At 65.4% G+C, this 25,497-nt stretch overlaps 2 protein-coding genes across 7 annotated transcripts in view; one reads left to right on the plus strand and one right to left on the minus strand.

The window, feature by feature from the left end:
* On the plus strand, positions 1-20,615 carry SAMD11 (sterile alpha motif domain containing 11). 4 transcript variants are annotated; one of them, XM_060088737.1, is made up of 14 exons: positions 1-842; positions 1,936-2,027; positions 5,485-5,663; positions 7,253-7,303; positions 11,271-11,395; positions 14,404-14,493; positions 14,670-14,804; positions 16,539-16,677; positions 17,613-17,728; positions 17,953-18,031; positions 18,120-18,634; positions 18,861-18,985; positions 19,290-19,400; positions 19,516-19,854. In XM_060088737.1, the coding sequence occupies exons 1-14, from the start codon at positions 326-328 to the stop codon at positions 19,759-19,761; spliced, it is 2,520 nt and encodes an 839-aa protein (XP_059944720.1). In that variant the 5' UTR covers positions 1-325; the 3' UTR covers positions 19,762-19,854. The 4 variants fall into 4 exon arrangements, with proteins under 4 accessions (XP_059944720.1, XP_059944721.1, XP_059944719.1 ...); XM_060088738.1 differs by having other exon boundaries at positions 1,936-2,024; XM_060088739.1 differs by lacking the exon at positions 1-842 and adding an exon at positions 1,160-1,266.
* Positions 19,863-25,497, minus strand: part of NOC2L (NOC2 like nucleolar associated transcriptional repressor) — a 12,549-nt gene continuing 6,914 nt past the window's right edge. For 2 of the 3 annotated variants that reach the window (XM_060088749.1, XM_060088747.1), the window contains exons 12-19: positions 24,894-25,005; positions 23,981-24,094; positions 23,622-23,723; positions 22,309-22,452; positions 22,090-22,203; positions 21,158-21,305; positions 20,795-20,851; positions 19,863-20,502 (exon numbers count right to left, since the gene is read on the minus strand). In XM_060088749.1, coding sequence (XP_059944732.1) covers positions 20,396-20,502; positions 20,795-20,851; positions 21,158-21,305; positions 22,090-22,203; positions 22,309-22,452; positions 23,622-23,723; positions 23,981-24,094; positions 24,894-25,005 — 898 coding nt within the window. In that variant the 3' untranslated portion in view covers positions 19,863-20,395. The remainder of the gene's footprint in view (positions 20,503-20,794; positions 20,852-21,157; positions 21,306-22,089; positions 22,204-22,308; positions 22,453-23,621; positions 23,724-23,980; positions 24,095-24,893; positions 25,006-25,497) is intronic. The other variant, XM_060088750.1, reaches the window with a different exon arrangement.

Genomic DNA, 25,497 nt, shown 5'->3' on the forward strand with positions numbered 1-25,497 from the left:
CACCAAGCCGGGCGCGGGGCCGCCCCGGGGGGCGCGGGAGCAGGTGGCCCAGCGCCCTGTGGAGCCCCAGGGTCCTGCAGCTGCGGCGCTGGGCAGGTCGATCGGGGATCGATACAGCTCCGGCAGCACCATGTCTCAGGCAGCAGAGGCCCCGCCAGCCGGCCGGGCAGCGGTCCGAGGTGGCCCGGCTGGGGCGCAGTAGCGGCGAGGACGTGTGCGCGGCCAGGAGCCCCCCAGGCCCCCGCCCTCGAGACCCAACTCCAGCCCCGGCCGGAACTAGCTGGGCCGGCTGCGGAGAGCCAGGCTGCAGGACCACCCGCCCACCATGCCGGCGGTCAAGAAGGAGCTACCCAGCCGCGAAGACCTCGCCCTGGCTCTGGCCACCTTCCACCCGACCCTGGCCGCGCTGCCACTGCCGCCGCTGCCCGGCTACCTGGCGCCACTGCCCGCCGCGGCCGCCCTGCCCCCAGCCGCCTCGCTACCAGCCGCGACCGCGGGCTACGAGGCGCTCTTGGCCCCGCCGCTCCGCGCCCCGCGCGCCTACCTGAGCCTGCACGAGGCCGCCCCGCACCTCCACCTTCCCAGAGACCCTCTGGCCCTCGAGCGCTTCTCGGCCACTGCGGCCGCGGCACCGGATTTCCAGCCGCTGCTGGACAACGGCGAGCCGTGCATCGAGGTGGAGTGCGGCGCCAATCGCGCGCTGCTCTACGTGCGCAAACTCTGCCAGGGCAGCAAGGGTCCGTCCATCCGCCACCGCGGCGAGTGGCTCACACCCAACGAGTTCCAGTTCGTCAGCGGCCGCGAGACGGCCAAGGACTGGAAGCGCAGCATCCGCCACAAAGGTGCGGCCGCCGTGGGGGCGCGGGCCTCTCCGGTCCCTCCCTTCTGCTCCCCGAGGACCCGTGGGTCCGGACCCCCCTCGTCCTGCCACCTGGGAGACTCCATCTCTGCCTAGAGAGGGCGCTGCGACTCCGGGGCCACCGCAGAGACGCCCCCTCCCCCCAAGCAGGGTCGCCTTGGTGGACCTGGGCAGAGCGCCCTCGGCCTCCGCGGTCCCCCCAGCGCTGGCCGCACGAGCCGGCGGCTCCTTCCGTCCGGAAGGTCTTTGCGGGATTCCTGGGCCTGAGGCTAACGGGGAAGTTTACGGGAACTCGGGAGAGCGGGCTGGAGGCCGACTGGGCGGGGTGCTCCCCTGCGGGGTCGAGGAGCCACCGGTTCTGGCGGGAGTGGAGGGGCACACGTGCGGCCGGGTGCGGACGCGCGCTGGTAAAGCGAACGGCAAGGTGCAGGGGTGGCGCAGGCAGGTGGGGGGCGCGAGGGCGCGCGTCGGGGCGGGAGCGCGCGCGGAGCCGAGCGGCGGCGGGGCTGGGAGCAGCCGCTTGGGCTCCCGCAGGAGTCTGGCTCCGAGGGCGCGACGTGCGGGCGCCAGAGCGGGCATGCGGTGGGGGAGAGGGGGTGAGCGCCAGGCCGGGGGTGGGGGGTGGTTAGAAAGTTAGGGGCCCGGTCACGCTCGTCGACTTTGGGGCTCGCGGCTCCATGAGATCAAGCGCAGCCCCGGGTCCCGACCGCGCCGCTCACCTGCGCCGGGCCCGACCCTCCTCCGCCCAGCTCCGGGTTCCGGCGGACCGGCTTGGAAAGCGTGGAGCGCGGGAGGAGTGGCGCAGGGGGAGGGCAGAAAGCCGCCCTCCGTCAGGGGAGGGCGCTCGCCGGATCTTGAGTTTCTGAGCTCTGCAGATCCCCGCGGCGTCCGCGAGGGTGGGCTGAGCGGCGAGGCCTGGCGGTGGGTTCGGAAGTTGGACGGAGGCGGGTGTTCGTAGTCGTGGTGGGAGGGAACCTGGCCTTGACCCTGACAGCGCCCCGGAGGCGTGCCCGCGTGCCCGGCCCCACCTGTGCCCGCGCCGCCCCTCACTGGTCCTGCCTCGGCTCTCCTCGCAGGGAAAAGCCTGAAGACGCTCATGTCCAAGGGGATCCTCCAGGTGCACCCTCCGATCTGCGACTGTCCAGGCTGTCGAATATCCTCCCCGGTGGTGAGATGCGGGAGAAAAGTTGGGGCTTCGGGGTCTTGTTTCTCCGCTGCGGAGCTTGTGCCTGTATTTTCTAGGATCAGTCCTAACCTCAACCCTGCCGATGGGCAGGAGGGAGCCCCCAGCGACTAATAGAGGAGATGGCTTTGGGTGGGAATCCCGGGGCACCAAGAGCCCTCGCCCCCTTGATGCAGGGCAGGGTCCTGCCTGTCCTGGAAGCTCTCCTTGGGAGTCTGGGAGCTGCTTCTCCTGAGGTCCTGGGGACAGCCCACGGTGTGAAGGATTCCTCCCTGGACAGTGTCACCTGACTGGGGCTTGAGGACTTTGCCTTGTCACAGGTCGGGAGGGGGTCACCATGTCAGCTGGCCCGGCCTGGGAGAGGGCCCAGTCCTAAGGGAATGCTCGTTCTGGGATGGGACAGTGTGGCAGTGTCGGCTGGCCTGGATGTACATTGTGGGGTGGCCACAGGCTTGGATGTGAGTGACGTGCGTCTCTGGGTGCCCAGGGCTGGAGCCCTACAGGGCAAGTTCCTAGATGTCCAGGAGTGTCTGGGGATACAACCCGGCTGGGGGCACAGGAGGTGCAGTGTGGGCCTTGGGTGTCAAGAGAACTGCAGCTGGGAGCTGGTGTGGGGCCTGCAACCTAGTGTAGACATCTCTTGACCCCTCATTAGCCTAGGGGAGCAAGAGAGATGGGGCCTGTGCCTGCCCCTGAAGCACTGCCTTCCCCATCGCGTGCCCTCCAGGCAGCAGTGGTTGGAGGGTGGACCTGAAAAGGAAGTTTCACCTTGAGGGGGACAGTTTGAGCCCCTGAGGGAGAGCCCATTAGGGCCATGGCTCCTGGCACCACTCAGTAGCCCCGCTGCCAGGAAGGCCTGAGAGGACCCTGCCGGCCGCCTTCAGCTTGTTTACTTTGGACTGGCGGTAGGGTGGGGGAGGGGATGTCCTGGATTCCTCGTGGGCCCTGGGGGTGGGCAAGCTGGGAAGCCACACACGGTCCTGTAAAGACACACAAGTTGGGCAGGGGAAGAGGACGCAGCTGAGCCTCCCCACGTGCCCACCCCACACACTGTCTGGCATGAGCTCGCCATACTCACAGGCATGCCCGCCCCCAGAGCCCCCCAGAGCATGTACACAGGCAGCCCACCTTTGCCCGCTGCCACCATACCTGCCTGGGGCAGGAGGCTGAGCTCTCGCTCCCCTTCTCAAGTAGCTGGTGCCCAAGAGGACACCCTCCAGGCTGGTCTGGGTTTTCTGCTCGGGTGGGAGGAGCATCCCCTTTTGAAGGTCTCCCACAGGAGGGGGGTGGGCAGGTGGCCTGAGCGCAGCATCAGTCCCCTCTAGGACACTGCTTGGCAGGGCTGCCTACCTGTCAGGGGCTCCCAGGCCCCTGCCCTGCATGAGGGATGCCTCGGCCCTGGGCCTGCCTCTTCTGAGCCTCGTCCCTCCCAGGCCCGTCCCTGCACCCCTCCCTTAGGAAGGAAGGAGTCTCATGGACCCCCTTGTCTTTCCAGGCCCCACCTTTTCCACAGAGAGACTGTTTTCCCCTACTCCCCGTGGCCAGGTCCACAGGTATGTGCACACTGCACGGTCACAGAATATGGGTGTGCACACGGCGCAGGGGTCACGCAGCGGCCTCCACACACCCACTCTCGCTGTCTGAGGAGCCAGTGCTTGGCTGGGGCCGGGGCTTAGCGCCCAGTTCTTAAATTTGTGTGCTGAGCCGGGGCGAGCAGCTGAGGTCTCTGGTGTGCGTGGGAGGCATGTGTGTTCCCTGTCCTTGGCCGGGGTCAGCAGGGCTGCCCATCCGGGCCCCTCTTCCTCAGCACCCCCCCACTGGGGCCATCCCAGGCCACCCTAGCTGGTCTGGCCGCACCCCAAGCGGCAGCCTTACTGCCCTGTTTCCCTCTCCTCTTCCTTGTCCCACAGATGAGAAGAAGAGAGAAATGCATTTACTTTTCTCTAAAGAGAACAGTTTAATTAAAGCGGAAAGGCAGGAGAGGAGGTCCTCTTGCTTGGGCTGCAGCAGGCTAGAGAACGACAGAGCCCAGGGGGCTTTGCAGCTGAGCACACTCCGGACAGGCCAGGGCTGTCGGGAACCCTCCCCCAGAGCCTGGCCTGAAGAGGCTCGGGGCCCAGACGGGCAGCCACCCCCCTCCCCCTCCCCCGCCTCGCCCGAGCTCTGCTGTTGCTGGTGTCGCTGGTGTAGCACTGAGCCAAGGCCAGGCTCTTGCAAGCACAGGGCGAGCCCCCTCGTCTTGCAGGCCTACCCCGGCTCCTGCCCCCCCAACGCCACCCATCCCCGGCGCTGCCCAGTCCATCTTGCTGAGTGTGTGCTGCGGAGCCAACCACGGGGGGCCTCCTGCGTGGATGTGTGAGGGCAGGTGTGGCAGAGACTGGGGCTCCCAGACCCTGTCGGGGGCACTGCCCAAATCTGGGGCTGGGGTGGGCCGTGTGTCTGGAGGTGAGGGTGTTCTGGGTCTGAAGAGAACCTTTCCTCTGGAGGGCAGCACTGTGCGGGGAGGGGCGAGAGCCCCCTGGACACCTTCTTCCCCAAGCTCCTGCGTGTGGCGGGGACACGTTGTCCTGGCAACCGGAGGGCGGGGTCCTAGGAGGCCCCTGCCACGTCCCTGAACCAGTAACCTGTTATTAAATAAGAAAGAGCCTCCTGCCCACCAGAAAATAGGAACTTTTCTTCCCTCGGGTGGCAGGACCTGCAGACGCTGGCAGGTGCCATCCTGTGCGGGGCCCTGAGCGTGAGCCTCCGGCCTGTGCGCGGGCTCTGAGTTCTTCTGTGGAGGCCCTGCGTGTGTGTGAACCCTGCTCCCCGCTCACGTCGCGGTCGCAGGGCCGGGAGAGGTGCGCCTCGTGGGAAAACTCCGAATCTTTTAGTTCCTAACCCAGGGGAGAGACACCCCCCCCAGGGCCCGTGGGACAAAGGGTCTCAGCTGCCAGGTGACCTGTGAACCAAAGGCCTGCCATTTGCCCAGGGTCAGCTTCAGCCCCCCCTGAGCTGGCTCCGTTTGGCACTTATCATAGAAAGCGGGCTTCGCATGGGTGGGGGGTTCACACAGAGTCAGGGGGGTTGCCAGGCAGACGTGCAGGCAGAGGTAACTGCACGTTGAACAGGGACGGGACCCACAGCGTCCCGCGGGTACTCGCGGCCCCTCGGGGCTCCCTGGAGCTGGGAAAGCCGCGCTGGTCTCCAGCAGGCGAGTGCCTGTGGAGGGGCCTGGGCCGAGTGTGGAGTCCCAACAAGGCACTGCCCACACCCCAGCCCCCAAGGTGGAGTGGAAGGCAGTCTCTGCAGGGGTTCCTGGTGGAGGCCTTGCCCCCCTGCTCTTGTCTTGGCCTCTGGTCGGTTGTGACGGTCCTGGAGGCTGGAGGCCCCTCTGCTGTAGGCGCCCAGGAAGCTGAGCGACCCGGTTTGGCCTAACCTTCCTCTCCCACTCCCTGTCCAGAACCGGGGGCGGCTGGCAGACAAGAGGACAGTTGCCTTGCCCCCTGCCCGCGTCCTGAAGAAGGAGCTGACCCCCAGCTTCTCAGCCAGTGGTGACAGTGACAGGAGTGGCCCGGCCTGTGGGCAGCGGCTGGGCTTGAAGCAGGAGGACGACCCGCATGTCCGTATCATGAAAAGAAGGTGCTTCAAGGGCCAGGGTGGGAGGGCACACGGGCTCTGGCAGGGTGGGGACATCAGAACTGGGGTCTCCAGGCAGCCGAAGGCCACATCAGGCTTCGGTTGGGGGGCCTTTGCCCTGGGGATAGGGCCCCGGTTTAGCTTGCTGTGTCTCCGTGGACGCTGATAGCTGCCACGGCTGAAACAGAACCTGGACCCCCGGGGACATGCCACAGGATGGCTGCGAACCCACCTTGCCCCCGCCTGGGGGCCGAGTGTCGGGCCAGGACTCGGTGGCGTCTCCGGGGAGCAGGCACCACCAGTGGTCACGGCCAGAGCAGGCCAGGGAGGGTCGTTGGCCAGGAGGCCCGGAGCCGCTGGGGGTGAGGAAGGAAGGCGTCTCTGGGAGGGGGGTCTGGTGGCACCACAGCCAGGCGGGGAACGGGGAGCTGGGCGGGCCCCACGCCCGCTCTCACCGGAGTGGCCGCGCCCCGGCTCCTACTGTCCCTCCCAGGCTTGGGGCCACCCTTCCTGACCTCCCACCTTCTCCCCTCCCGACCGAGACCCCTCCCTCTGTCCACTCGCCCCTTTTCCCATCCATCCATCCATCTGTCCGTCCATCATCTGTCTGTCCAGCATGTCTTGTGCATCCCCAGAATTGTAGGCCCTTTCTCTTCCTGCTTGGTCTTTTTTTTTTTGCGGTACGCGGGCCTCTCACTGTCGCGGCCTCTCCCGTTGCGGAGCACAGGCTCCGGACGCGCAGGCTCAGCGGCCACGGCTCACGGGCCCAGCCGCTCCGCGGCATGTGGGATCCTCCCAGACCAGGGCACGAACCCGTGTCGCCTGCATCGGCAGGCGGACTCTCAACCACTTCACCACCAGGGAAGCCCCTTGCTTGGTCTTTTAACATGTTCCAGTTTCTCCTACCCTAACCCTAACCGTCCGGGCCCCTCGAGACACACACCCCCGCCAGCCCCCACTCCCACCCGTGCTAAGGTGAAGCGCCACGTGGGCCTCCCACTGCCCTCCGTCAGCCCGAGGGCCTTTTCAGGGGCGCTGCTGGGATGAGAGCGCGGGCACAGGGCAGAGCTGCTTCCTTTCTTCACCTCTCCTGCCTCTGCTGCGTGATGGTCGCTTTCAGGAGGCAGGTTGGCAGCAGCTGGGACCCAGGGGCCACCACTGGAGCCAGCAGGGGCCATGGGGCTCATTCCCTGCCCGGAGCAGCTCTAGCAACTAGGAATTTGGTTCAGTCACACGAGTGGCACGTGCGGAGGAAGCCACAGCCCCACCCCCAGCACAGCACGGGGACTGCTCTGGTTCCACTGCAACAAGCAGCAGAGACCCGGCTCTCAGTCCTGCCGCTTCCCGACTCCTCTGTCTGGGGAGGCCAGGAGCTGGCTCCTGCCCCGCGGGCCTGTCCTGGCGGCAGCCACAGGCCTGTTGAGGGTGCTCTGAGCCAGCCCAGTTCCCTTGAGGCTGGCGCTCCAGGGCAGACACAGGGCGTGCCAAACACACACACACACACACACACACACACACACACACGCACACGTCCTGCTGTCCCCGTGCCCAGTCCTGGAGGCCACACTGACCCTCTGCTTCTCTCTTTGCAGAGTCCACACCCACTGGGATGTGAACATCTCCTTCCGAGAGACGTCCTGCAGGTAGGGCCGGGCCAGGCTGCCCGCACATGCTGTGCATGGGCAGGACAGAGCCTTGTTGCGCCACGTGCCCTGGGTCTGCTTCTAAGTCTCTCCAGCCTCCCTCCCCCACCCTCTCCTTAGTCCGTCATCTGTCTGTTGACTTGTGCCCAGGCTGTGAGAGCAGCACGGCCGTGGGTGCTGGACTGCCCAACCCTGAAGCCAAAGTGCGCTCCCCCTCGCACATTGAAGCCCATCTGTCCAGAGCTAAGGCCGTGACCAGCCCCTCCCACCCTCCCAGAGACCCACTGGGATGTGAGAATGGTGATGTGTGAGTGGGGTCTTGAAGGATGCATAGGAGTTCACTAGGGAAAGGGGATGTCTGCAAAGACATGGAGGAGGGAGGGAAGGGGAAGTGAGAAGGGAGGAGGGGAAGCTGGTAGGCCTGGCTCAACTGGATGCTAAGGGGCCTTAGATGCTGGGACTGTTGGCATTGTCCTTCAGGCAGTGGGGGGCCACTGAAAGTTCTTGAGCAGGGGAGTAACCAGTGTATGTTTTGACAAGGTCCTGCTGGAGGCCCCGCCCAGCAGGCTGGGGGTTTGCTCCAGTCCATGGTGATCCAGGCATGGTGGAAGCAGAGAGGCTGAGGGGGCTGCCAATCCAAGATGTAGTAAGGAGATAAAAATGAGGGAACCTGATGAGGAGGTTGGGGGGTGTTGGGGAGACCCCAGTCCCCCGTTTCAGAAGGGCAGGGGTGGGCAGTCTGTGGGCAGAGCCCAGGCTGGGGTCCCTGTGGTGTCTGCTCAGTGGAGTCAAGTCTTGGCCCAGTGCTTCCAGGGAAGGCACAGGAAGGGCCCAACCGAGCAGGCAGTGGGCGTCCAGCACTGAGTGGCCCCACTTGCTGCCTGGCTTTGTGCCAGATGTGTTGTTATTATTAATTAATTAATTTATTATTATTATTATTTTTTGCGTTGGGTCTTCGTTGCTGCGCACGGGCTTTCTCTAGTTGTGGTGAGCGTGGGCTGCTCTTCGTTGTGGTGCGTGGGCTTCTCATTGCGGTGCCTTCTTGTTGCAGAGCACGGGCTCTAGGCACGCGGACTTCAGTAGTTGTGGCGTGCAGTCTCAGTAGTTGTGGTGCACGGGCTCAGTCGCTCCGCGGCATGTGGGAGCTTCCCGGACCAGGGCTCGAAACCGTGTCTCCTGCGTTGGCAGGCGGATTCTTAACCACTGCGCCACCAGGGAAGTCCCAGATGTGTTGTTATTTACATTTCTAAGAATGTCTGGGTCCTGGAGCCGAATGACAATGAAAGCGTCTTTAAACTTCTCTCCACCTCGTCCTGAAGCTGCTGCTCAACCGATCATGTTTATGAGCTGTCATGAACACTGATGACATTTTATGAGCCTTTTACTTGGGAAGCTACATGATAAATTTGTCAGCGAAGCCTGTAGGGAAACCCCAGGCTGCTCCTCCCCTGCCTGTAGCCCCCTGTTCACCCTACCTGGCCATGGGATGTGGGAGAGGGCCCAGGTGTCCAGACGCAGGGAGCCCCTAGCAAGAGACCAGGCCCCAGTGTGAGGGGGCTCCTTCGGCCTGGCACAGGCGCTCAGAGCAGCTGGGCTGATTTCCTGGACTTTACCAGAGGGGAAACTGAGGGGCTCAGCCAAGAGGACTTACAGCCCACCTGCCCCCCGCAGTCCCCCACTGCACACCCCGGCGTCTGGCCAGGGGCTGGGCGAGCACGCGGCCCAGCAGCCTCACACTGACCCCACCCCGGCTCTGTCTTTGTCTCTTCCCGGCTCCTTTGGCCCTGTCCATGTGTCTTTCTGTCTCTAGTCTGCTGTCTGTACTTCAGGCTCTGTCCATCTCTTTGTCTGCTGTTGCCATCCTTTCTGTCGGTCCAGTAGCGCCTGTCCGTGTCTGTCTGTCCATCTCCGTCTCTCTGGTCATCGGACTTCATCCATCGATCTTCATCTGTCTGTCTGTCCATCGGTTCCATCCGTCGGTCCATTCGTCCCCATCCCTCTGTCTGCATGACTGCAGTGAAACACCTGCCTGGTTGGAGCTCCCCCTTAGGCCCCATGCATCCTGGGCAGCAGGCAGGAGATGTGGCCCCTGCCCTCCTGAGGCCCCTGCGCTGGCCCGGAGATGGACAAGGGCTGGACAGTGTAGCCGGCACTGGAGGACCCGAGGGCCCCTCACGGGGAGACGGGGTCTGAGGGTTCACACGTATTCAGTCTGGCGTGTACAAAATTTCTTCGCGGTTCTTTATATAAAGCCTGGCGTGCATGACACCAGGCTTTATGTAAAGTGAATGACGGAGTGACCACACAGGTTTTCTGGGCCCGGGCCGGCCAGGCTGTCCTGGGGCCCATGGGGCAGCCCCCCAAGGCAGGAAGCGGGGTGGACTGTGCCCTGTTTCCCACTAGGCTTCACCTCCATGGGGCTGCAGCGCCACCCGAGTGCCTGAATGACCAGCGAGTGAAGGCACTGCTGGCCACGGTGGTGGTGAGGGGGGCAGACCCGGTCCCTGCGTGGGGCACTCGGCTGAGGAGTCACGGGGAGCAAAGTGACGGGGCCTGACCCTACTCCTCAGCCTCTGGGGAGTTGGTCCCCCTCCTGCAGGAGTCCTAGGGACACCAGAAGGGGGTCCCCTCAAGGGAGAGCTCCGTGGCAGCAGCAGCCCTGCCACTAGGCACCCGCCGCCCCCTCCCTGGTGCTGAGGACAGCACTTCCCTCTTCCACCCCCCACCCCACCCCCCCGCCCCCACACTGATGAGGAGGGTAGAGGGGGTGAGAATCGCTGCCAATTAATCCCATAAAGTACTTATTCCCACCCCACCTGCCCTCTTATTTGCATGCGGGGGGGCCTTCTCGCCTCCAGGGAAAGGGGGTTGGGGGTGGGAGAGAGCCTGCATCAGGGTCTCCCAGAGGCTCTAGAGTCCAGCCCTGGAGGCTTCGGAGCTGAAACTGATCTGCTTAGGGGCCAGCTCTGGATTAGCCTGCTCCAGCCACCCAGGCTGCGGGGAGGGGGTGCTGGGGGCTATTTAATGAGGTTTAGGGTTGGTTCCCAGGTCACTCAGTGGAGGCCCCCCTTGCAGTGGCCCCGACAGGAGGCTGCTCCGTTACAGGTGGGCTGGGGAGCGAGGGTGCCGGGGACGGGGTGCTGGCACGTCACAGGGGGGGCTGGGGTCCCTCCCTGCTCCTCTTCTGTCGTATCCCAACTTCCTGCCCCTCCTGGCCGCATCTGCAGGGTGGCGAGTGGCCCTTCCCTGCGCTAAGGGAGATGCTCTCAGAGCCCCAAGAGCAAGCGGGTTGGGGGACCATTCCCTCCCTCTTTTCTCTGGGGTTCTGTGATACAGGCATTGAGCTGATTTGACAGGAAGAGAAATGAGGGAGCAAAGTTAAATTTGTGTTCATCCCAGGGTTCTTGGCGGGGAACCCTGGAGAGAACAGAGTGTCCTGAGCACGGGCGCACCGGGGACCGCGGTGAGCATCTGTGTCTGTGTGTGTCTGAAGGCCTGGGTGAGTGTGCGTGCGCCCATGTGTGTCCCTGGACACGCGCACACCTCATTGGCTGCAGACTTTGCTCTCAACCTCGGTTTCCTTATTTGAAGAAATCGAGAGTCCGTGGGTGGTTGCAAGTTTAGCACGTGCACAGGAGTGAGTGCCGGGCCTTTCTGGCAGCCTACACCCCAGGAGCAGGGCCCCCCAAGGCAGGAGGCAGGGACACCGTGGCCAGTCTCTCTGGAGAGAGAGCACTGCAGGACAGGGCCAGCCCTGCACTCCAGACAGGCCCTCCCCGGGAGCAGCAGTGCGGTCTGAGGGCGAGGCCTCCACGTCCAGCAGACACTTGGCAGGTCCTGGTGGGCCCAGGTGGGGCCTGCGTAGGCCAGGGTGAGAGCCCACACCCGCCAGGGAATGGAGATGCTCACAGGCGAGCTCGGTCGGGAGCCCCACGGGGTCTCACCTTCCCCGTCTGCTTCGCTGCAGCCAGGACAGCGACCTTCCCACCCTCATATCCAGCGTGCGTCGCAGCCGCCACCTCGTTATGCCCGAGCATCAGAGCCGCTGTGAATTCCAGAGAGGCAGCGTGGAGGTCGGCCTGGGAGCCGCAGGTGAGGGGCCAGGGCAGTGCCGGGGGCTGAGGACGGGGCCGCCCGAGCCAAGGCAGCTCAGCGAGAGGGCGGCCGCCCCACGGCCCTCCCTGCGTGTCTGCCCATCGGCCCTGGATGCCGCCGCCACCCCCAGCAGCCTTGGCTGCCGGCCAGGGAGGCCAGCGGAGGCGGCGGGAGGGGGGCGAGGCCGGCTGTCCCCCGGGGCTCTGTGTGATGGTAATTGTGTTAATCCCGGCCAGCCGGGCAGACAGAAGGCGGGGGCGGTGGCTCCACCGTGGCTGCTGCTGCTGCTGCGGGGGGCTTGGAGTGGCCGAGGCCCCAGGGGCAGATGCAGGCAGGACAGTCAGGGAGTGCAGGCCTCAAGGAGGCTCAGAGGTGCACACCTGGGAGTGGCTCCTGGATGGGCAGGGACACGCTCTGCACGCACGGAGTGCCCACCGACCCCACAGAGCCAGGGGCCCCAAGAGGGAAGGGGGCCACGCCCTGAGAGGAGGGGGGCTGCGGCCTGGACCTCTGCAGGGGTGGGGCAGGAGGGTGCTGGCCCAGGAGCTCTGTCCCTGAGGATGGGCGGCTCCTGGTGACAGCAGGAGCTCAGAGGGAGGGACAACTTGGGGACCCACGAGGCACCAGTGCAGAGAGTGGGCGGCACGGCTGAGCTGTGGCTGAAGGTGGGGGGTTGCTGAGAGGAGGTGGCAGGGGTCCCTTGCTGCCCTATGGACCAGGGCAAACCCGGGAAGTTCCCAGCAGTGGCTGCAGCTCTCAGGAAGGCTGGGCAGGGGATGGTCCACCGTCCTAGGACACCTGAGTATCCCCATCAGGGCCTCCAGGTGTGCCTGTGCCTAGGTAGGCCTCTGGGGGAGTGCTGCTTCTGGAGCCGTGTTGGGGGCGCTGAGCAGGCGGCTGATAAAATCTAATTGCCCCATCAATCGGGAGAGCCTCCGGAGCCCCACAGTGGTTGAGATATTCTGAGCCGCCAGGCCCCCTGCTGCCTGCACACGTGGAGACCTCCCCATGGTGCGTGGCCTGAGTGCGCGTGTGCGCCCTGGGCCCGGCCAGAGGCCTGGGTATCCACTCACGCCCATGTGACACGCGTGTATCAGGGTGCCCTCACTCTCTTCATGCTCAGGTTCAGGGCCCGCATATGAGCGCTTCAGGGATCCCACGTGGTCTGCATGAAGCACCACGTGTGTCCTGTGTCCAGGGTTCGTCCGAGTCCTGCCCTCCTCTTGGGACTCCACTTCTCATCGGCTCCCACGTCTTGCGGCCGGCCCCTGGGTGGAGGCCTTTGCCCGTCCTCACCTCCTCGTCCCCAGGAGCACGTGTCAGTCCTGTTCTCACCCGGGCAGGAAGGGTCAGGAGGAAAGGGCTTGGGGCGGCCCTGCAGACATCTGGTGACGGTGTGTGTGTCTGCTTCTGGCTGCCCCGGGGGTGTCTGTGAGTAGATGTGGCCTCGTGAGGGCCTGGTGAGCCCCAGACCCCCACAGCAGGAGCCCCCTGTGGCCATGGGCCTGGTTCTCACTGTGGGTCCCCCCCACAGTGAGGTGCTCCCCAGCACCTCTCCCAGGCAGAGAGGAGCCCCACCCCCAGTGTGGAAACTGGGAAACTGATCGCAGGGAGGTGAGAGCCCTGGGTCGTTCTCTGGGTCCAGGAGGCGTGCGTACAGGGTGGGGTGTGGGCAGCAGGTGTGGACCCAGCCCAGACCCACCTTCCCGCCTGGCACAGCTGGACGCTGCAGCCCTGCTGGCCGGAGACCCTTTGGCTTCCTGAGGGGCCTTGTGCTGGTTGAGCATCCCCCACCCATCCTGCTAGGTCACTGAGGTAGGACCCTTCATCTGGGCGGTGGGGACCTCGTCCTCGTCCCTCTCGGGGCAAGGCCTGGGGCTAGGCCACTGAGCCCGGCCAGTGGCAGGAGGTAGCCGAGATCAATAAGTTATTAGCACCATTCTGTCAGCTGTAAAGTGGAGATTGATCGGCTGCCGCTGCACTTCCCCACCTGATAAAAATGACAGATTAAAAGAATAAGGAAAAGGAATTAGGCTCTGGAGCTGAGGGCTGGCCTTCTCGGGAGCTCCCCTTGCCAAGGTGTCATGGTGGGCCCCTCACCCACCCACCCACCCACCCAGAGCCCCGTGAGGATGGAGAGGGGGCCAGGAGCACGGGGTCTGGACAGGAGGCCAGCACTGTGGTGGGTTAGGGTAGGTAACTGTGGTGGGTCCAGGAGACAGAGCCAATTGCTGAGCTGTTCCGCAGAGACCTCCCAGGCCTTGGGCTCGGGAGGGAGCCTGGCGTCTGGGTGCAGGGGCTGGGATGGATGAGTCTGGTTTGGATGTGGGACCTGAGAGAGGACTTCAGGATGGGGGGGCTGGGGCGGGGCCTGGGCCACGTGAGGGGCTGTACGCAGTGGGTGAGGCTGCTTGGGGTGCCCTTGGGGGCTTAGCCCAGCTGGGCAGGTGGGCATGTGTGTGACAGGCCAGGCCAGGGTGGTGGCTCGGGCTTTCTGGGGGCAGTGAGGGGTGTGGCCTGGGGGCAGGGGCCCAGGAAGAATGGATATGGCAGGTGTGCCAGGGCCTGTGGCCTCTAGGAAGGGCTTGGGGTACCCTGGCATGAGACCCTGCACTGCCGGTCCTCACCCCTACCCTAGGAGGAGAGGTTGGTTTCCAGTCAAATCAGGGTGCTGAGGAGGGCTCCTTACTCTGCAGAGGAGACTAGTCTGGCTGGTGCTGGCAGCATGGCACCTGTGGGGTCCCGAGTTGCTACCTGAGGCCGTAGCTGTGAATCTCCCATCGTATCTACACGCACACAGTCCAGAGCCCAGGGTCTGGACCGTCCCAGGCCCTCGCCCTGTCCCAGCCCTGCATGAGGGACCCCGGGCTGGGCACGGCTTTAACCTGGCCGGAACCCACAGGCACCCCTGAGGAAGGAGGGGTGTGGTTCCGGCCTGAGCTGTTCCTGCCCTGGCCCCTACGAGCCCTGAGAGGCAGGGCGGGGTTCACTGTGCCCTCCCCCAGGTGACCTGCTGGGCAAGAGGCTGGGCCGCTCCCCCCACATCACCAGTGACTGCCCTCCGGAGAAGAAGGCCCGAAGCAAGTCCCCTCCAGGTGTGAGCCCGACCCCTGGGGGGTGGGGCACAGGCCCTGGAGAGGAAAGGGGACAGCCTGGACCCTCTGCAGGGCAGGGTCAGCACAGCAGCAGGTTCTAAGAGGGGAGCCCCCGCCTCTCCCCCTCTGCTGTATCTGAAGGGAAAGACCCCCTCTCCTGTGCTTGCCCAACACAGAGGGTCTGTTGCTTCCGGAACTAGGGCCCGGCATGGCCCCCGAGGATCATTACCGCCGGCTGGTGTCCGCCCTGAGTGAGGCCGGCACCTTTGAGGACCCTCAGCGTCTCTACCACCTGGGCCTCCCCGGCCACGGTACGTAGCCCCTCCCCACGCACGAGAGTCCACCACGTGCGCCGGACTCTCCCTGTCCTGAGACGTCTCTGCTCACCCTGCAAAGAGGCCCTGGGGTCCCTGGCTGCTGACAGCAAGGCTGGGGTTGGAGGCAGTTCTTTCGGCCCCTCAAACCTCGAAAGCCCTTGTAGGTGGGCAACGAGGCCCAGCTCCTCCTCCCTCTGCCCAAGCAGCCGCTTGTTTGGGTGGATCTGGGGGAGGCCCCCCGCAACAGATCTCCCGCAGACTCTCCCAGCTGGGCCTCGAATGGCCGTCACTTCACAGATGAGGAAGCTGAGTCTCAGGGGAGCCCACGCGAGAGTGGGAGGTGGGGGTTTCCCCAGACCCAGCGCACGCAGGTCCCCGTGGCCCCTGCTCTGGACGGCACCGTCTGGCGAGTGCCAGGCCCCTCCTCGGGGAGGCCAAGAGCAGGACAGCAGTCAGCCCCTGAACGTCCGCCGTGGACGTCCGTCCAGAAGCAGGATGGGCGACAGTTCAGGTTTGGCCACCCGGCCTTCACGGCCTTCACTGGTGCTCGGGAGGCGCTCCGGCCAGAGGCGCCACGCCCATCCCACCCGGCTCCCAGACAGGACGCTTGGAAGCCCCCCTGCCACCGCGAGGGCGCAGTCCGGCACCCTGTCCAGCTGCACCCGGGCTTTGCAGACCCCAGTCCGGGGGCTGGGGCCGGGGGCTTGCCTTTTCTGGCTGGAGCTGGGTGAGAGGGTGCTGGGAAAACGGGCCGGATTTCCTCTCCTTACACAGGCACTGTCCCCCAGGGCAGTCAGGCACCAAGAGCCTGAATAATTCACCAAATGTTAATAATTTAAAAATCTTCCTTTTTAATTGCTTTCCCTGCCCTGCCTGGGGCCGGCTCCGCTGGCCTGCGCGGGGAGGGGCGATGGCCGCGGGGAGCGGCGCGGACTCGGGCTGTCAATCAGGCCCCCGCCCGCCGCCCCCGCCCCCGCCCGGAGCCGACGGTAAATAACCCAGGCCGCGGGCGGGCGGGGGCGCGGGGCCCTGCCGGGATGGGGATCGATGCGGGCGGCCGCGCCGGCTGGGCTCTGCGGCCTGGCACACGGCCCCGGGCAGGACCCACCTCCGCTTTTCGGGTAATTAATTTATAAACAGGCGGTGGCGGCGGAGCCTGCACAGTGGGGGGGCTGCGGGGGGGGACTGTGAGGTCCGGCCCTGAGCAGGAGAGAGGGCCAGGGGTGGGGAGCGGAGTGCGTCGACCGCACAGTGGGCCCGGGTGTCACCTAGGACGGGGGTGGAGACCCGCCCCAACTCCTGGACAGGTCCCACTGCCCTCACTCTGGGGCCTTTGCACGACCCCTCCCCTCACGGGCCCTGCAGCCTTGCTCGCGGCAGCCTCAACTCTGGTTCCTGCACCACCAGACTCCCCTGTGTGGGACCTTTCCCTCTCTCCATCCCAACCACTTTTTTGTTCCTGACATCCCCGTATCCCTTACAAATGCTCACCTGGCCCCCCTCCCAAGACCGGTGGGTGCCACCAGCGGGCCTTGCGCTGGGATGTCTGGTGTCGGCCCTGCCCCATGGCCTTCTGCTTGTCTTTCTGTCCCGGTGACGAACCAGCAGGGTCGGTGGGAGACTGCTCCGGGTCTGCGTGTCCTTGGCCAGTGTACTACAGGGTGTGGGGACGTGGGGGCCTGGTGGGGGCTGCCCTCTGGGTCACTGCTGCTGCCGCCCCCTCCTCAGATCTCCTGAGGGTCCGGCAGGAGCCCAGCGGCCTGGAAGTCCACCTGCCCTCATCCACAGCAGGTCAGCGTCGGAAGCAGGGCCTGGCTCAGCACCGAGACGGCACCGCCCCAGCTGGCGCCCCATCCTTCTCAGAGAGGTATCGGGGTGCCTGCATTTCAGAGAGACCCCTACATTCCCTGTGCTTGTTTCGGGGCTACAGAGCTGCGGTTGGCAGACCTATCACCTGGTTTCTGCATGTGAGGTCCACAGCCCGCACTTCCCCTTCGCCGCTGTACAGCCGCAGGGTCCTGAGTGAACCGGGCACTGTGCTCGGGCCTCGGATGGTGGCAGCTGGGCAGGGGCCCAGAACATTTCTGGGGTAGAATGTGTGGGGGTGACCATCCCTCTGGGTGGGGTGTTTCCACGGAGCAGCTGTGGGGCCCGCTGAATCAGGTGCCCCTGAGGGCTTTGCTCCCCCAACAGGTAGGTGAGGGAGCTTGAGGCAGATGAGAGGGAGCAGTGCGAGGTCTGGGAACCCCGAAGTCGGAGAGCTGGGGTTGGGGAGAGCCCCCCAGCAGCACCGATTCAGACATCGGAGCCGCTGGCAGCACAGACGAGGCCTCCGGGGCTTGTAGGGGCCGGGAGACCCCAGGAGGGGGCGGGGGCGGAAGGACTTCGGAGGCTCCCCGCCCCTCCCGCCGGGAGGCCGCCCTCGCGCCCGCGCCCGCGAGTTGTTGGCTGCAGCCGCCGCCTCCCGGACCGCGGCTAATTGCGCCGCGTCCGCGCAGGGTCGGCTAGGGGCAGGGGCCGCGGGGGCGGGGGCCCCAGCGCGGTAATTACCGCCACAGTCGCCGCCGCCCGCCGGGCCAGCGCCTCCGCGCCGCCGCCGAGATTAATTGGCGCCGCCAGCGGGGGCGGAGGCGACCCGAGATGCGGCGGGCGCACATCGACCGCCCGCAGGGCCGGCAATTAGCAGAGGCGGCCGGAGCGGGGGGCCGCGGGGGCGGGGGCGGCAGTTCCGGGAAGAAGGGGCCGCGCGGGGAGGGGGCCCGAGCCTGCGGCGCGCGCGGCTCACCACCCTGCCGTCCACAGGGAGTTGTCGCAGCCGCCCCCCTTGCTGTCGCCCCAGAATGCGCCCCACATCGCCCTGGGACCCCACCTCAGGCCCCCCTTTTTGGGGGTGCCCTCGGCCCTGTGCCAGACCCCAGGTGAGGAGTAGGCTGGTGCGCGATTCTGTGCCCCGGAGGTTGGGGGGGGGGTGGGGCTGTTGGTGCGGGGCCATCCGGGTTCGTCTGTCACAGACCGCGTGTCCATCAGTGCTCCCGGCGAACCCGCCCCTTCCCCGATGGAAGCCAAGGACAGACCAGGGCGGGCTTGCGTGGCCCTGGACCACTCGGCCACCTGGCCTCGTGGTCTGTCCCCTTCCCACCAGGCTACGGCTTCCTGCCCCCTGCCCAGGCGGAGATGCTTGCCCGGCAGCAGGAGCTCCTGCGAAAGCAGAACCTGGCCCGGTAGGTGCTTCAGCCGGGGGCGGGGCGGCGGCGCGGGAAGTGTCACTTCCGAGCTGGCTGATACTCCGTGGTCTGTCTCCACGGCCAGGCTGGAGATGTCAGCAGAGCTGCTGCGCCAGAAGGAGCTGGAGAGCGCGCACCGGCCGCAGCTGCTGGCGCCCGAGGCCGCCCTGCGCCCACCCGACGGTGCCGAGGAGCTGCAGCGGCGCGGGGCCATGCTGGTGCTGAGACACAGCTCCGCGCCGCTGCTGGCCCTGCCTCCCCAGGGACCCCCGGGCCCCGGCCCCCCCACCCCGCCCCGGGAGCCTGCCCGCCGAGCTCCTCGGAAGGGGGGCCCCAGCCCTGCCTCAGCCCGGCCCAGCGAGCCCAAGGAGACCACAGGGGCTGGGCTCTGGGCACAAGACGGCTCTGAAGATGAGCCCCCCAAGGACTCAGATGGAGAGGACCCCGAGATGGTGGCTGCTGGGGGCCAGGGCCCCATCCCAGGCCAAGCCCCAACTGGAGGGACCAGCTCTGAGGGGAAGGGGCTTGCCTCAGGGTCCATGCTGCCCCCTCCACTGCCCCTGGGCTTGCCCTACACGGTCAGCCCCTACTTCCACACAGGTGGGCACCCCCGCCATGCCTTTAGATTCCTCCATGGGGTGGAAAGCGACCCAGTCCCCCATCCCCCACCCAGGGTCTCAGGGAGGGCGTGCACGGGGAGAAAGATCCCTTTCAGTCATCAGTCCAACATTTCTGAACAATTAGGGCGAGCAAAGGTCAGCAGACAGGGCTGGGAGCATAGGAAAGAGCTGGCCAGAGTCCTAGTAACACTCTACCCCCAACCCAGGCGCCACGGGGGGCCTCTTCATGGATGGGGAGGGGGCCACAGCGCCCGAGGATGTCAGCAAGTGGACAGTGGACGACGTCTGCAGCTTTGTGGGCGGCCTGGCCGGCTGCGGAGAATATGCACCGGTGAGGGGCCCCGCCCAGGATGGTCTGAGCACCCCGGCTACCCAGCGCTGCTTCCCACCCCAAACTTCTCCTCAGAGACTGCGGGGGTGGGGGCACTGGGGCATACCTCACCCCCTCCCTTTGTCCGTGCTTCCGCCTCCAAGGTGGGACACGCGCCCAACACAGAGGAGACTTTCATCTGACACTTTTTCCTGCAAGCTGCGCCGACAGCTCCTCGTGGCTCTGCTTTCTCTGGAGAGCTTTGAGGCCACCCCAGGACACAGCCCTGGCACTCACGCCCTGACACTGTGCCCCCCACCCCCAGGTCTTCAGAGAACAGGGGATTGATGGGGAGACCCTGCCCCTGCTGACGGAGGAACATCTCCTGACCACCATGGGGCTGAAGCTGGGGCCTGCTCTCAAGATCCGGGCCCAGGTGAGCGCCTGCTGGGGACAGTGGTCTCCAGACAACGGAGGGGCAGCACTGAGGCTCTTCGTGTGGCCGCAGGGTAGCAGCCCCGCAGGCCCCATCCAGGCCCGTCTCTCCACAGGTGGCCAAGCGCCTGGGCCGGGTTTTCTACGTGGCCAGCTTCCCCATGGCTCTGCCGCTGCAGCCGCCAACACTGCGGGCTCCCGAGAGGGAGCTCAACTCAGCGGAGCAGCCCCTGTCCCCAGCACCGGCCCCCTCCCCCTATGGGGGCGTGCAGCCGCCTGCCAGCCGGGCCTCACCCGAGCAGGAGAACGGAACCATGGTTCTGCTCCCAGGGCCCGCGGACCCCTCCCAGTCTCTGTGCTGAGCTGGTGTCAGACCCCCCATCCTTCACTGCCGGCTGCTCCCCGGCCAAGGCTCCCGACCCCACAGCTTATCCTCCTTTCAGTTTTGGATGCAAAAACACAATTTTTAAAACGAAAACACATGATTTAAGAGAAAAAGAATGAGTTTCCAAAGACTCTCTGGGGGCACCTGCAGAGCCCGGTGCAGACCGCGCGGGGACCGAACCCAGGCCCGGGGCGGGGGCGCTGCACCCTGGGCAGCTGCAGACAAACCAGAGACAGAGGAGGCGCAGGCGCACCCCAGGCCCTGCAGCGTCGGCCGTGCCCACGGCATGACTGCACGCCAACAGAGCCCCGCTCCAGGTCAGCCTCCTTCGTGGGGTAGGTGCGTCTCACCCGCCACCATAAGCTGCGGCAGGAGGCCAGCCCCACGGTGGTTTACGTCCCCACGGCCGCCACTCCAAGACTTGGAACAGCACTTGGTCCTTTCTGGTCTCTTATGTTGTAAAAATAAAGCCCTATCCACCATCTGCGCCCTGCGTGGGCACGGACCCCAGGGCCTCGGCTCAGCCGCAGCCGGGAAGCAGCACACCTGACTGCCTGGTGAGGTGGGAACACCACGCAGCAGCCCCCCATGAGGCTCCAGCGGGGCAGCCCTCAGTCGTCCTCGGAGAGCTCTAGATCCTGCAGCTCGTCCTCCGGCCCCTGGGCCAGCCGCCAGGGCTCCTGGGGATCCAGCCCCGCCTCTGCGTCTGGGCTTCCATCTGCAGGGAGAGCGCATAGCTACATAAATTCTGCTTTATCAGGAAGCCGCCAGCCTGGGAGGTTACTCATCACTAATTAATCACAGTACTAATTAATTTATCGCTGCTGCTGTTGCTGGGGGCCAGAGCCAGCGGGTATGGAGCAGCTGGCCCAGCGTCCCCGGAGGCGGGGGCGGGGGCCCAGCTTAGAGCCGATGGCCTTGCCCACCCACCGGATCCCCCATGACAGTCTCAGGCTCCAGACAGATGGGCTCAAAAACCACGGCACCCCGCACTCTCAGGAACCACTTACCCTCTGAGTCGCTGACTTCCTCCACCCTCTGCCAAGCTTTCGGGGACCCAGGCGTCCCTGGGGACCAAGCACAAGAGCCCATGGGGGTGGACCCACCAGCAAATGCACAGAGGGGCAGCTAAGGCAGGATGGGGGCTGGAGCACAGCCCTGGACCCCACTTTCCCTCAGGTCTCCTCTGTTCAAGTGGGAGGGGAACCACCTGAAAGGTGGTGGTGGGAGGGGGAGACCCAAGGCCTGGGGGCCCCCACCTCAAAGCTAGCCCCGAGGCAGGAGAGGCAGAGGAGGGATAAGTGTCCTTCCTCTGGTTCCATGAGGTGGGAGGCCTGCCAGGCCCAGCTGCTCCCTCCTCCCCCAGGCCCCACCTCTCTCTGGGAAGTCGGGGGCGTCCTCATCGTCGTCCTCATCCTCAGCACTGTCCAGTTCAAAGAGGTCCTTGAATTCTGCCCTGTCCTCATCCTTCCTGTCCGCCACCTTGCGGCGCTTTACCTCTGGGAAGTTCAAATCTTCCAGCTGGAAGGACAGAGACCCAGAGCTGCAGGTGAGGGTGGGCTCTCAGGGCTGCCTGCCCACCGGCCACAGCCCAAACCACGGCCCAAGCCCAAGCCCGACTCACATTCCAGACCCAGTCCTGCGCCCTCCTGCCCCGTGAGCCCCTCCTCTAGCCTCCAGCCCACCCCCCCACGCAAGGACCCTGCTTGGCCACTTGGGACACTTGGTCGGCATCACTGGGTAGGGTTCCTGGACAGCCGCCCCACCAGGCCAGTGAGGAGGCCCGCTAAGTGACGTCCGAGCTGCAGGCTCCGACTGTCCTCCTCCCCTCATTTTCAGCCGTCACTCCCAGAACAGATGGCCTGCCCACACTGACACCAGGACAGGGATGCAGACAGTCATGTCACTTGGCACGAAGCTGTCCCCTCAGGTCACAATGTCATGCACCCACCGATCAGGCCCAGACCCAAACACAGAGAGCTAGAGCCCTTCCTGTACCTCCCCACTGGCCCTCCTGGTGTCCACAGGCTGGCCTAGGTGACAAGGTCAGCCCAGCACTCGCTCCCCCAAAAGCCCCAGCCCGTCAGGCCTGAGGGGCAGCAGCCTCTGCCCCAGCACAGCCCTGGGGCCTCTCCACCTGAGGGTCGTGGGAGAAGCCCCCAGACTCTACCTGGTTCTGCCCGCCACCCGCCCATCAGAGCATCGGCAGCACCAGCACACGCTGCAGCGAGGGCTACGGGCCCCCCCGACCCCTGCCGACGTCCCCCCAGCCGTGCCCACATCCCCGACGCACCCCCGCCCATACCCGCTCTTTGCCACTGATCTCCAGCTGGATCTCACGGTCCCTCAGCTTCCGCCACTGGCGGTAGTACTTCGTGAGCGGGGTCCCCTCCTCCCGGGTCCGCTTCTCCCAGGCATCCTGTGCAGGGAGATCCAGGGTCATGTCCCACCCCAGGCAAACCCCCACACCTCAGCCACACACTGGCCAGTGTCCCCCGGGCCCCGGCACCAGCCCCCAGCTGACCACGGCGCGCTGGTCGGACACGCCGAAGGAGACCCTCTGGCGGAGGCTGCGGACGTGTTCTGCGTTCTCCTGCGCCTTCTCGAGTAGCTGACGCACCTGACGGCAGTAGTTGGCCACCTTGCACTCCCGGAGGAAGGATTTCAGCTGCAGGAGAAGCGGGGCTCAGCCTAGCCCCAGGCACAAGGCCGCTCTGCACCCGCCGAGCGCTGACCGCAGGCAGGCGGGGGCGGGTCATGGGTTCCTGTGTCTCAGAGCCCTGGGGGACGCCCCTGAGGTGGGGGGAGCCCCAGTACAAGTGTGGGGGGGGGCGGGGGGGTGCTGCGTGACTCTATGGCCCAGCCCTTAGGGACCTGTGGGGGTCGAAGAGCTGACGGGAGGATGCCCACCAACCCTGTGGGCCAGGCAGAGGGGTGGGCAAGGGCAGGATGGATCCACCCTCCAGGCCACATCCCGCCTGCTGCCTGTCTGTAAATAAAGTGCTGGCACACGGCACACTCGTTCCTTCCTGCGTTTCTGTGCATTTTTTTGCACTTCTGCGGGAAGGTTGAGCGGATTGAGAAACCCCGTGATTGCAAAGCCTAAAATATCTACCATCTGACTTTTTACCAAAAACGTTTGTTGACCCTCTTCTAGACCATGATCCCCAAGACTCAGAGAGAGGACGACGCGCACACACCTATGTCTGAGCGACCCCGCCCCACTCCCCACCAGGGCCAGATGGGTACGGGCCTCCCTGAAATGAGAAACACCTAGGCTGAAAGTAAACGGATCTCCAAGGGGCTTCTGAGAGGGAAGACACTCCCCCATCCCACCCCAAATGTCGCCTGAAGAAAAGCTGAGGTGGGCGGCCAGGGCTTCCTGTGACCCCCTAACGTCTCCTACCTCCTCACCCGGCCCAGGAGCACCTGGGAAAGCATGCAGTGAGACCAGCCCAACCCAGAGCCGGGGGCGGTCCAGCCTGCTGAGCCCCAACACCCCCAGGAGCCCTCATGGCTGGTCTGGGCCCTGGGCTGTAGCAGGCTAGAGGGGGTCTGACAGGTCCCGGGGTCCTCCTGATGCACCCGGGCCAGCGCCCTCCTCAGGCTCCACACCCAGGCATGTACCCCAACACCACGGCCCCAGGGACCCAGCTGCCAGGTGGTGCTAGCACAGAGACCCCAAGCTGACCAGGCTCTGCCACTGGCCCTGTGCGGCTGTGACAGGGCTGCCTTGCTCTGGCCCCAAGCAAGGGCGCCAGTCCGTCAGGAGGCGGTCTGGTCTGCTGAGGGGTTGGGCCCACAGAGGGACTCGGGCGGGGGGCAGGGGGCACACACCTGCAAGACAGCGGGCAGCGCCAGCTCGGGGAATGCAATGCTGTGGGCCTGACTGTGCAGATACTCCAGGCTGAGGTCGTACAGTTGCTCCACCAGGCCATCCTGAGGCAGCGAGGGAGCAGGCGGCGTCAGGGCGGAGGGGAGCTCAGACCTCGGAGCCACACTCGGGCTCAGGCTCAGGCTCACCAGGCTACCCCAGCCCCGGGAGGCCTGGAGGTTCAGTCCTGGAGGGCAGCGAGCCTTCTCCCACCCACACTCATCTACCTCCAGTCACCCCGCACGCTGGCCTCGGTGCCCTGCGACATCCTGCCGTGACCCCACCCAGGGCGTCCCCGGACCCCTCTGCAGGCTGCGCTCACCCGGTACGCCTTCTCCTGCAGGTTGACCTTGGACAGCTTCAGGATCACAGCAAAGTTGATGGGCCTGGAGCTCATGCGCCCCGGCCTCCTGTTGAAGTCGACCTGCTGGAAAATCTGCCCCAAGGACCCGTCAGCCCAGCCTGCCCACCCCAGTACCCTGGGTCTCTGGAGACCCATCTTGAGACCAAGGACAAGTGGCCAGATACAGTGCCAGCCCCGCGGCCTCACAGACACCACCCCTCCCCCCACAGTCTGCTCACCTTCCAGATCTCTGGTCCCCAAGGGAGTCCCTCTGCCCTAGAGCAGGGCCCTGGCCAATGGGGCAGGACCAGGCCACACCCTTACACACTGCTGCTGTCCCCCTCCTGAAACTGGGCCAGGGAGCCATGAGAACCAGTGTCTGGAGACAAAGAAGGGTCCCTCCTGCACAGGATCACCATCACTGCAATTTCCTCACCCACGATCGCCTCCCCACAGCCTGGTCCCGGCCCTAGTGGATCTCTAGCCTTTGGACTGAAGCCTCTCCCTACCTAAGCTACGTGCACACATATACACACAGGTACACATGCACAGAGGGAGCAGAGGGAACACAGCTTTGGAATCAGACGGGGCTTCCAGCCCAGCTCCACCGCTCACTCTATAATCTTGGGCAAACACCCAGATCGACCCAAGTCTGTGCCCTAAAACCAGCGCCCTCGGGCCAGCCCAGCAGAGCAGCTGTCCTCACCTGCGGTGCCACTCTCGCCTATCGGGCAGGCACCGTGCAGAGTAACGCCCTCACAACACCTGTGTGCTATGGGCAAAGAGCCAGCGCTCAGGAGAGCTGCACCGAGCTGAGTGGTTTGGCCACACGCGGCAGGAGGCGTCTTCCCTCCTGCACCCTCCGCCCCCCCCACCCCGAGCACCCACTCACCTCAAGGATGAAGGGTAGCACCGGGATGAAGGTGCCCGTGCCCTCCGAGAGCAGCGTCAGGGCGCGCACGCAGTGCATGCGCAGCGGGTAGTAGCGGGCAGTGGGGACCAGCCTGGGGGTGTGGGAAGGCGGGAGTGAGCAGAGACCCCAGACTCAGAGACCCCCAAACCAGCCTCAGCCGCCTGGCCCAGCTGCCTCTGAACCCCCCCCCACCCACTGGGCTCCAACCACAGGAGGGGCTCCTCCCCGGCGGGGTCAGCGGCCACACCAGCCTCAGACAGATAAAAGCAGGACAAAAGGCCCCAACCGAAGTCGCAGGTCTAAGGACCTGCCTCCTTGCTCAGTTACGGTGGCGGGGAGGTGGGGGGGGGGACCACACCCCACCTGGCTAACGACTCAATTTTATTTTAACACGTGAGACAGCAGAACTTTTCCTTCTTCTCCTTTCAGGAGGACAAGGATGCCCTCTGCTGGCCACATGTGGCTCCGCCAGTCTCTGCCCCCAGAGACCAACAAGACCGATATTCATAGGCAAACCAACTGCGGCAGGTCACTGCAAACCTGCTCCGTCCACAACGTCCAGGCAGATAAGCCCAAATCCCTT

The sequence above is a fragment of the Mesoplodon densirostris genome, chromosome 2, assembly GCF_025265405.1.
Source record: "Mesoplodon densirostris isolate mMesDen1 chromosome 2, mMesDen1 primary haplotype, whole genome shotgun sequence".
Classification (NCBI taxonomy): Eukaryota; Metazoa; Chordata; class Mammalia; order Artiodactyla; family Ziphiidae; genus Mesoplodon; species Mesoplodon densirostris.